This window comes from Priapulus caudatus, unplaced genomic scaffold (assembly GCF_000485595.1).
Source record: "Priapulus caudatus unplaced genomic scaffold, Priapulus_caudatus-5.0.1 Scaffold1537, whole genome shotgun sequence".
In the NCBI taxonomy this organism is placed as follows: Eukaryota; Metazoa; Priapulida; class Priapulimorpha; order Priapulimorphida; family Priapulidae; genus Priapulus; species Priapulus caudatus.
In genome coordinates, this window is record NW_014578598.1 from 3,494 (window position 1) to 15,145 (window position 11,652).

An 11,652-nucleotide genomic window follows, 5' to 3' on the forward strand; every position below is an offset into this window, starting at 1 on the left:
ATTTGGAATATATTTGGAATTTATATTGTACCTTCTTATGTGAATCATACCTGTATTACATTTCTCCTAATTTGAGTATTATCATGCTTGCTTTTTAGTATTATCATAAAGCCGATTGCTTTTTATTGTTCTTCATTGTGCATGTTTTTGTGTATCTATCAAACTTGTTTATTTCAATTAACCATTCTATCTTCTCGCGTATTACGTTATTATATAACAAGTGTACGTGTGCGGTGGGACTGGCTGGAAGGCAGGGTCGTTTCCTGCACTATAATTGTGAATAGATATATTACAATTAATATATATATATATATTGGAAATGCTGACGGCGTAATTAAATACTTTTTAATGTGAAATACAAAATAGGACCTATGGAAAATCTTGCTACTACGCAGTGTTTTGTAAAATCTCGGGTCATTGCCAGAGCCGTGCATGAAGCTGGATACATTTATTTGCACCTTCACAACGATAGATGGCAGCAGTGATCCGCGTGTTCTGAAGTTGCAGTTTTGTTATATTCATAGAAATATATAGAGAATTATAAAAAATAATTTCGTAATATATCTATATACTAGGCTAATTTGTATATTATTTGTATGGTTATATTTGCAATAATAAAGAAAATGAAAAAAATAAAAAACTATTTTCCTCTCTAAGGGGATTCGAACCTGTCACCTGTGTCTCTCTGTGCCCCGCCCATCCTGACTTTGCGCCCACGAAAAAAAAGCCTAGTGTGCCTTTGCGCACACGAAATAAAATTCCAGTTGCGCGATGGTACAGTCGGTAGAGGTGGATTTGGTCAGTTTTAGCTTACTGGAGACAGAGAGGTGACGGGTTCGAATCCCCGAGGGTAAAATTTTCATTTTTATTTTTTCCTTTATTATTGCTGTTTCTAATGTTCCTGCTGCTATTCCAAGCTATATCTAAGTAACCGAATAACAGAATAACATTAAATTTAATATCTAATTATAATATTTTCTTTACTTTTTACGTTTTACTTTTCCTTTTTTATTGTTATAATTTCTAATGTTCCTAACGTTCTTCTGAGCAACAGAATAAAGATATTTTTATGTTTTTTTCCCTTAATATTGTAATTCCTAATTTTCATAATCGTATGTTTTACTCTCAATACACTTGAGAAATTGTACTTTCCACTTGGAACTATAGTTGGGCATGCAGGACCCTATAGAAGGAAATGGGACTGAAGTTGACCAGTGTTCAGCACGATGGACAATAAAACTTGAAAGCAAGAGAAATGTTTCTCGCGACGCAGGGTGGCTATTATTATTCCATACAGGTATTGACAGCATCGATCAGTAAGTCGCCAAGTAGCATCACATCTGCATTTCAGTAGTGACACTGTAAAAATACTACTATGGCTGGGGTTGAGGTGCAGTTAGAGGCGCAGTTCTGTTCATGCAAAAGCAGTGGAATTTTGCTTCTTGCTTATACTGATATGAAAATGCAATTACCACGGAATTTACAGTGCATTTATTAAATACTTTTCATCAATAAAGCTTTTCAACAATGAGCAATCTGTTGCAGCCATTAGAAGCTATAGATTCACAAAACTTTAAAACAGTACCTGAAGGTATCTGCATAGCCTGTTTCCTAGCAATACAGATCCAAAATTGACTAGCTTCCCAGCATGCAGGGAACAGTATAGCTGAGAGGGTCTATGTCCCCCAGGGTACTGCCGGAACGTAACCTGGGTACGGTCCGGTATACCGGAACGTACCCTGGTACCAGAGCATATAAATCAACGTGATTTATATGCTCTGCTGGTACTATCTAATATGCCGGACCATACCTCGGCTACTCCTCTAACGAGTCTAGGGAGTCGCCTACGCCTACTCCCTAACCCTAACCATATCAGATAGTTACCAGGGTACATTCCGGTGGCAGTACCCTAGGGGACATAGACCCTATGAGCAACAGTATACATAAGAAATACATAATCGTTCACAAAGACAGGCAGTTTAGACTGAAGAGTTGTAACGAATTGCCAGTTATTTTGATGAAACGAGTTTTGTGAATCACATCATCAATTGTCATCATTTATAATATGACATACAATTAATTTTACCACGATATTATCAGTGGTAAAGGACTTAGCAACTATTTACTGATCAGTTATGTGATAGAATAACCATGCTTACACTTTAACATTTCTCACCTTATATGTTATGCTCACACACTTTCCTTCGATTATATACAAATTAGGTCCAATTACCATGAGCATCCTCTGTTCACTAATAACTATTTACTTGCATTATGAAATGCAATCTCTCACAACTTAATTCCTAGTTACGATCCCAATGTTAATTCTGGACGCAGAATCACTACAGGAGAAAGAAAATTGACAGCTCCTTACTTTTGCACAGCGAGCATGCACCTCTTAGCAAACAATGAGGTACTCTCTCATAAGGAGTGAAATCTACACTAGGGTCTAACACCAGCCCGGAGACCAGAAACCCTTGAAATGCGCAGGATCGCCTCTGCTGTCATCTGGAGGGAAGTCTGGCCAAACTGCTTGTTTGTGGTATTCCGCCAGTCTTTGACTGAGACTGGCAACAAGTTCCGGATAAACATCGGCGAGGTTGTAATGCTCGTTTGGATCGACTGCAAGTAAAAACATTTGCCATTACATCTTATCAATCCTTATATCTTAGCAATAATAAAAATATTGCACGTGCAATTGTTACGCCCGTTCATCATGTAAGTAAACAGCATTAAATAACAGAGAAAATGCGCTAAATTCACGACCGAGCAGCAGGACAAACTAACAAGAATGCCATCTTTTTTAGGAGAGAACCACGCATGCGCGCCGTTTAATACAAACATAAAATACATGGATGGTACATTTCGTACATTAGAAATACTATATTAAAAATCATTTCTTATCCACACAATGTACATGTAATAATTTGCAAGCAATTGATTCACTAATCTGGTATGCGATGCTACTATTTTTTTCTTCTATCCTGGGAACGTTAGCCCTGTATTTTCGATCCAGGAATGAGCATGCAGAAGAATATTTGACTCCGTGGTCAGATGCGTCGTAACTTGCTATGAAATCATAATGTTATGATGTCATTATCGTAACAGCAGCAACGTATTAGCCAGCGAGCCGTGCAGCCGTGATTTACACGGTCAGTTTTGAAACTGCACAGCAAAAGAAAATTTCTGGGGGAGGCCCCCCCCCCCCGTTAATGCCTACAGTACAGTGGTCTTGGCTGAGACACACAAAATTGCACTCCCACAATACTCATTCCTGGCTAATACCATGAACAGCAGTCATAGTGTGAACTTGTGTATAGAATTCTACACGTGGAGGTCATGAGTAAAAAATACACGATGCCAGACTGCTCGTGCCTACCACAGATGTGCCAACACATATTTGAAGCAATCTGTAGTTTCTGGCCATCAAATTAGTAGTTCGAGGGTCACGTAGTGACCTGAGTTTGCTAGGGGGGTCCGGCATGCTGGCCATCAAATTAGTAGTTCGAGGGTCACGTAGTGACCCGAGTTTGCTAGGGGGGGGTCCGGCATGCCCCCCGGAAAATTTTTTGATTCTGAGGGTCAAAAACGACAATAAATTGACAAAAAATGACAATAATTGACAAAAACCAAAAATTTCCCGATCACAGTGAAATTCATAGTTTGATACAAACTGGTCGTAGTGGTGCAAAAGGAATAGAAATTCGTATAAAATACGGATAAATCGTAGTAGTTGGCATCTCTGCTACCATGCTCGTGGGGAAATCCACGTACTATGAACGTAATAATCACGGACTCTAGAGATTAAATAAGGCAGATTAGATAAGGAGATTAGATAGGCAGTCCGTTAGTAGTACGTGGGAGTATGTGTATTTTGCAACAGACTGTAATTTGGTCCATAATAGTTTGTGGCTCTCCGTGCATTTTGCACCATTTACGTGTTTAGTCCATATTATACGTATCAGATTCTTCCAGTTCTTAGCGATAAGTACCATTGCTTACATTCAAGGTTGAACAGGTAGACAGATACATTTTGTCTATCCATTATCGCAGACTCTGATCCCCATAGCCTGTCAATGTGCTTCCCACCACTCCATGATGTTGGAGGGAAAATCCAGCCAGATGGCTCCCCAGGTGGCCCTTCTATTAACTTGTACTGCCCCAACCTGTAGTAATACATACACAATAAGCTACAATTACAAGTGGTTCCTCTATCGCTTGCAATGACTTCATGATAGGCTATCTAGAACTCATCATTCTCTTACACGGTGAATGAGAAAAATGGAAAATGTCCCAATTTAGCTGTGGTACGGAATAAGCGGTGAACACAGTACAACGTGCATAGGGAATCTTTTTCAAAACAACAATGTCATTTAAGCGATGCACCTGCTTATCCAAGGCTTGATAAAACGGGGACCAATGTATCATGAACACATTAATACTAAGGTATAGAACTATATATAGATATATAGTATAGATTTCTTCATGCTTATACAAATAGGTTGGTTTCTCCACGCGTAGAGCAGTTTTACTTATCGGTACCTGATAGCCGAATTCCCTTTGATCTGATCAATATTGTAGACAAATTCGTGTCTCGGCCCAGGCTTCCCTTTACTTAGTGATGCCCAATGGCTCAAGCCATCTATCGCAGAACCTAAGATGTAGAATCAAAGGTTTATGTGCAATGAATATATATATGCACCAGCTGTTAATGTTCCACAGTCATACATGATATCGCGCAATACAAATCGTACTTACTTGTTTTTCCCTGAGCTGCTGCTACAATAGTTGGAAACCAATCCACTGCATGAAACAGGCTGCATGAAACAACAAAAATAGATTCAGTGAATAACACGGTTACGTGGCCGTAGACCTGTGTAAGTGGCCCTATCTTGTGTAAAGGTTACATTTTGAGACAGGGAATTATACACGTACAAACATAACTAATACCTTCCCGGTATATATATATGAATGCAAAGATAACATACGTAGGGGCTCACTAGATCATTAAATTTCATTTCCTTACAAGAACCATGTGACATTTCTCAGGAAAGCATGCTTGCTTGAACCTTAAACCACCTCAAGGTGCATCTGAACCTGTTGCAGGATTGTGAGATGATAATTCGAGATAAAGACGAAGAATAATAGCAGTAACAACAATAATAATAACAGCTCTAAAACAACTTGAGTTTTACTAACTACCTAACGAGTCACTAACTGCGCCTTCCTACGTGTAGACTCACACTCTTCTGAAACACGAAAACCTAAATCGTGAGCACGAAATGAAATCCAGTAGGACGGAAAAAAAAGTAGTGAAATCCCATTGGTATTTAATCGCACAGCCGTACTCACTCGCTGCGTACAGAACCAGGGTTCCCCACTCCGGCACCGTGCACAAAGCTGACGCCGCGGGTTCCTCCCTCCCACAGTGTCGCCTTGTTGCCTCGAAGAGGGTAGTTGTTCCCGCCCGATTTCGTTTGGCCTCCGTTCTGAAATGTTTGCAAGCAAAATTTAGGTACATTAACTTCAACAAGCCATTTACTCGTTCAACAAGCCAAGTACATTTACTCTTCATCAAGCCAACGAGTAGAGCAATAATCTGTGAGTAGCCTACTAGCGTTGCATCCATAGAAATATACAGACATTATATATAGTACCAGGAGTGTATAATATAGAGATATTATACACCTCTGATAGTACTAGACATAGACACTATACAGTCTGACTAGCATATTATTTCTATGGTTGCATCTTATACAGCTATTTTACGCTACTATCACCACTACGATTCATGAAACGCTGTGGCATGCTACCAGCTGCCACCTGATTATGCTGCCCATCTATTTCTATACATCCAGAGTTTAATATATTTGTAAATTCAGCAGGATGTTGAAATCTGCATTTCACGTTAATCAGAGGTCAGCTAAAAATACAGTTCTGCTTACTTACGGGTCAGTGAAACTATCTCAATCATTTTTTATAACTGCTAATTAAGTTATCTATACGAGCACATTTTCAGGGTAAATAGGGAACAAGGTTAGTATTAAATTTCACGTGGAAATGAGACATTTGGAGTAATAAGTTCCACGTGAAACATAATTCTGAAAAATCTGTTATTTGTTTATTTGTCATATACTTGGTTTCTTTTCAGTCTTGCCTCAAGGTGAGACTGCATCCATTGCATTAGTTTACAACACATTTCCACAACACATATCAACATAACACAACATACTGACATATTATCAGGAGTAAGATAATATAGGATATTATAGGAATTAATATATATAATATAGGATTATATATCAATTATCTTACTCCTGATATTATAGCATAAGATCTGGCAATTTTGCCTACAATATTAAATCCAGTGCCTTACGTCGGTAGTGAATACGATGAGTGTATTTTCCAGCTGTCCTCTACGCTTCAATGCAGCCGTGACGTTGCCCACAGCTTCATCCAGCGCACTTACCATACCTGACATCATAGAACAGATAACACGAGTGTTATTCATCAGTCATTTGCACGCCCGCACACACTCACGCACGCACGTACGCATGCACACACAACACGCACACGCACACGCACACGCATACGCACACACACACACAAAATCATATGACATATCGTATTCTTGCTTTCAATTGAATTCAATTCGATTAGATACAGTGAAAGCATCCATCCGTTTACCGCAATACTTCCTGCGCTGGTGATCCCGTATGTGTTCATACATGCGACTGTACTTGGCTGGCACCTGTAGTGGCGAGTGCACAGCTTGGAACGGTAGATACATGAACAGCGGGCGACTTGTGTCATGCTCGTTAATGACATCGACAGCCCGTCTCGCGAACAGGTGCTGAAATTAACAAACAGATAAAGAAAATTATATCACGTAAATATTTTATCTTCTGAAAACTGTCTATCGTGACAACGCACTATTTATATTCAGTATTAATTTATAGATTAATGACCTTTTGACCATATAAAATAGCCAGAGGTAGGTAACTGTATTCTAATACAAACGAGGGATGTGTAGTGCAAAATTTATGGTTCGGACATAATGAAACCCATAATATACGTTAAAATCATCGACGTGGAATGTCAGGTTTATTGCATACTCACAGTTGAATAGGTGCTATTCTCTGTCTTCAAGGATGAATTGTTAAATCTCAAGTCAATGCCATGACATTTCCCAACGGCTAAAAATATGTAGATGTATACAGTTGGATGGTACATTCAAGCTAATCTACATCTTAATTAGCATATTCAGGCATACATGAACATGTACATCACGTGTTTCTTACAGAATGCGGGTATGTGATTAAATGCATACTAATACATACAAGTTTAACTTATATTTGCTAATTTTCATATATATATAATTGGATATATGTCTATTCCTATGTACTTTGACTTGTGACCACCCTGGTTGATGTATCTACCGGAATTATTTACATTCTACTAGCTGGACCTGGCCGTTTCAGCTGACTAAAAACATGCCAAAATTGTATTCTGATAGATGTAAACTTCACCTAACCTAATCATTTGATTACCAATCACAATCAACATATTAGGGGTTAAAAATGTCTTCATATAACTTTTTACAGAATTGGTTCTCAGCTTCAGTGTAAAACTAGTGACATTCGATTTTTTCTAAAAAAAATACGTACTGCGCTCATGCGTGTAATAGTCTTCGCTTCCCGTGTAATAACCGAGAAAGCTATCGAAACCTCGTTCGAGCGGTGTGTAGGCCCACTTACAAAATCCTAAGTGCCACCTGCAATGCGTTTTAACTGACTAATCTATTCACGTCAATTGTAGTGCACGTAGAAGAAACATATAACACTATAAAGCAATTGTAAGTACAAACATTACACCTCAGTTGTTGGTAAAGAGTACCTGGGTAAAGACCAATATGAAAACAGAAATGCACTTGATATTATTTACAAAAGCATCCAGAAGGATGGGAAGAGGTGAGAAATTGTATACAAAGTATGCTGTGAAAAATATACAGAATAATTTGATGCACAACCATAATATATTAGGGGATTTTTGCCTTTAAACATGCCCTAGCTATTCCTGACTCATCAGCCAAAAATTAAACTATTAATTAGTAAGTTTTAACTTACTTCCCAACGACATGTGTTGCATATCCAAGTCGCTTTAATTCTTGAGGTAAAAATGTTTTGTTAAGTTGCACACCGTGTGGCTGCAATGGCCATATGACACTGTGCTGGTGAAAAATCAGAGTGTTTTACATTACATCACTATGTTACATTTACATCACCCCACTTCCTGACATACGATTGACACCTCTTCACATTATCTACATCATTATAGAACATAACTGCAATATAATCAATTTCTCCAAATCATGTGCAATAATATCACGTGTACATCTTAAAAAAACACCTACCTGTAAGCCTACACGAAATGGATAATAACCAGTCATGAAAGCTGTCCTAGACCTGAAAGTATTAGCAGTCTTAGAAATATGTTTAAAACCCCAACCAGTCCCTATTTTCAAAAATGTAAATTTTTATTATATATCACATGGTAAAATCCATAACAATTAACCAATCCTGCTAAAAAGTTACCAGTCCTAGCCTGTGGGGGGGGGGCTGCTATCCCCAACACTGTTAGAAATATAACCTACTATAGGAACATGAGGTACTAAATCAGCAAGTAAATGAATTCAATTTCATGTGTAAGGAACGTCTGCTCACTACGACAATCATTTCTGCAATCAAGGAATTAATTATAATTAAAGTTTTTAACAATACAATCGAGTAAATTTGAAAAAGCATATTTCCAATCTACAATAAAAATTAAAAGAATACCATATATATATCTCATAGATATTAATTCTTGGCAATGATTGTCATTAAACAATACTCAATGAAAACATACATACGGAGAGCAAACTGGTTGTACATAGGAGTGATTGAGAATTACACCACCATGTGCGAGTTTGTCTAGATTGGGAGTTATCATCTCTGGGTTGTTCCATCCTACATCATTCCAGCCTATATCGAAAATTATTAAAAAACATTAATTGCAATACACCCGTTGACAGTTTAACACTGCGCATGCGCTTAGCCTAAGGCAGGCTTTCAGATTTGAAAAGTACAGGAGGACTACTAATGACTCCCCTAGAACACCATAGCCATAGGGGGACTTTTCACGCTCCATAATCACACCCTTAAGAGGCATGATGGAGAGCTCCATTAAAAAATCACACCCTTAAAAGGCATGATGGAGAGCTCCACTAAAAATCACACCCTTAAAAGGTCTGCCATTGTTTTAAGATACGACGAAGGGTGTATGAAAGCTGCATTCTCATTGGCTACTGAAACAAGAGTTGGGCTAGAATAGATACTCCAGTCAGGGCTCGCGATCCATTGCAACTCTATGGACAGGAAAAACTAGCCTCAAGGCCACGCGTGATGCGGCGGCTTTTGATGTACACGATCGATCGATCGCGTACTATATATACGGCCTGCGTAGCACGCGCGGCATACACAACCACACACACTTGCAGCGTCAAATAAACGCACACACTGGCCAACGTCTGACAATCTCAAACAGTGAACTAATCCGTGTCTATATTGTAAAGCAAACTATATTTATTATTACAATGGTATTAAATGAAGGTACTGTTAGTAGGCTGTTGGACTGTAAAATGAAAATTTGTACATTCTAACCCCCGCCCATGGCCTAAAATTTTCTCTGATTGATGTTAGACGTTTCAACAAAATCGACCCTGGGACTGTGAAATGCCGCGAATTTCCGCGATCCGCAGAAGATTCTCATCCCTGTAAAATGGACGCGCTATTTCAACATAATCACACAAGACTTTTGGTGCGCCGATTTTAACCACTTTTATGAGGCACGATGATCGCGCGCACATGGCACAATTTATGGTGCGCGGTGAGCGCGAGCGCGATCGCGCCCCTTAAAAATGAAAGCCTGCTAAGGTCAAAGGTCGGGAGGAGTTTCCGTCCCAGGAAAGCGCGAGTAAAATGCGCGAACAATGGCGTTAACGTGTAGTGTGAAGGGTCGGCTCAAACGGATCATCATTGGCTTAAGACTTTTAGAGCATGCATTGACGCATAATTTAAATGTATCAAGTGTCATGTCATCCAGGTCATGCCATTTCGGTGCCTATTCTCTGCTACGTCTGCACTGTCTTTCGCACAAAAGGTGAGCGACCTGCGTATGCAAGGCAGATAACGGCATCGAGATAAACAATATTGCGAGGAGTTTACTCGGCACATCCGGGCTCTCGCGGAGATGCGTTAACTAATGGCGGCAGAACATAGGCGCAGAACTGTCAATGGGTTGATTCTGTAGATATTTCCTCCGTAAAACGTGTAAACAGTATAGTCTTCAAAGGACTATATCGAAACGGAAAGAGACAAAGTTGCTTATAAAATAGACAGATCAACACTGCGGATTGCAGTAGAAAAAGCTGATATGCAATTTAAGAGGAAGGCAGAGTAAAATATTGTTGAAATATTTGTTATAATTATAGGCAGTGGCTACGGGTACGGTAGCCGTATCTTAATGTCTGCGAGGCTACGGGTACGGAGTCCATTCGCTTTCATACTTAACGCAGCACAGATGGCGGCGGTCCCGCGAGTTTCGAAATAAACGCCTTGGGAAATAAATTCACAATTTGATGAGTTTTAGATGAGCTAGAACCCTAACCCTAACCCTAACCCTAAACCCTAACCATAAACCCTAATCCTAACCCTAACCCTAACTCTAACGCCAAAAAGGGGCTTCAACGACGACGGCTACCGTACCCCGTAGCCACTGCGTAATTATAATTTATACCAAGTTCAAGTTGTGCTGGCCACAGGCACTTGAAGGCATTTCAACTGTAAACACACGCGACGCCATATTGCGCGCCACACTCACAACATAAATTATAGAGTCTCTATATTTATGTGTCAGGTGTGCGACGCCAATGAGCGGTCGGCGTGTGTTTACGTTGAAATGCTTCTATGCCTGTGGTTGCTGGCAGTTACTTGCAGTTTTCTCTGAATGCATCGTCATTAGCTATCTATGCAGTTTGTTGTCCACATATAGGTCAGATATACGTTTGGGAAGTTAGAACTTAACCTACCTACTTATCAATTAATAATTAGTATTATTGTATTAAGGATTATTTATATACATTATTAGAGTAAGGACTGAAGTCTAATAGACAGTTGGTAACTAAGTTGAGTACAAGTTCAACTACTAACGCTAGACATCATCTGCTACAATGAACACCGATGCTTTGCGTTGCCTTCGTTTGTTGTAATGAAGACACTACTATTATTCAGCCAAACAAGCAAAAGAGTGCACACACCGGAAAACCTCGGTTCCTATTGGTTTCATAGTTTTGTTTATGAAGAGATATTCTTATTGTGAGTTATGAAACGTTTAGTTTATGAGAGAAATAACAAACATTTTCATTTTCACGCCGCCTACGCATCAATACCACCACGTGACGTATTTACCCTCTGCGAACATTGCACGACGACGCCAACAGCAAGCATAAACGGATTTATATCGAATACTGTGTAACAAACTAACTAGTATAAGACGACAAAAGAATTTTAAATGCATTACTTTGATGTTATTTCTACTCCTAGTAATTTGAAA

General features: G+C 39.2%; 1 protein-coding gene across 6 annotated transcripts in view; it reads right to left on the bottom strand.

Annotated features, from left to right (window-relative positions):
• Nucleotides 1-1,861: 1,861 nt before the first annotated feature.
• Nucleotides 1,862-11,652, bottom strand: part of LOC106816931 (arylsulfatase B-like) — a 15,797-nt gene continuing 6,006 nt past the window's right edge. For 5 of the 6 annotated variants that reach the window (XM_014821579.1, XM_014821576.1, XM_014821578.1 and 2 more), the window contains exons 2-13: nt 8,912-9,023; nt 8,414-8,465; nt 8,127-8,230; nt 7,668-7,774; nt 7,120-7,196; nt 6,688-6,853; nt 6,377-6,474; nt 5,353-5,489; nt 4,759-4,817; nt 4,543-4,654; nt 4,003-4,166; nt 1,862-2,622 (exon numbers count right to left, since the gene is read on the bottom strand). In XM_014821579.1, the coding sequence (XP_014677065.1) occupies nt 2,450-2,622; nt 4,003-4,166; nt 4,543-4,654; nt 4,759-4,817; nt 5,353-5,489; nt 6,377-6,474; nt 6,688-6,853; nt 7,120-7,196; nt 7,668-7,774; nt 8,127-8,230; nt 8,414-8,465; nt 8,912-8,991 (1,329 nt within the window). In that variant the 5' untranslated portion in view covers nt 8,992-9,023 and the 3' untranslated portion in view covers nt 1,862-2,449. The remainder of the gene's footprint in view (nt 2,623-4,002; nt 4,167-4,542; nt 4,655-4,758; nt 4,818-5,352; nt 5,490-6,376; nt 6,475-6,687; nt 6,854-7,119; nt 7,197-7,667; nt 7,775-8,126; nt 8,231-8,413; nt 8,466-8,911; nt 9,024-11,652) is intronic. The other variant, XM_014821577.1, reaches the window with a different exon arrangement.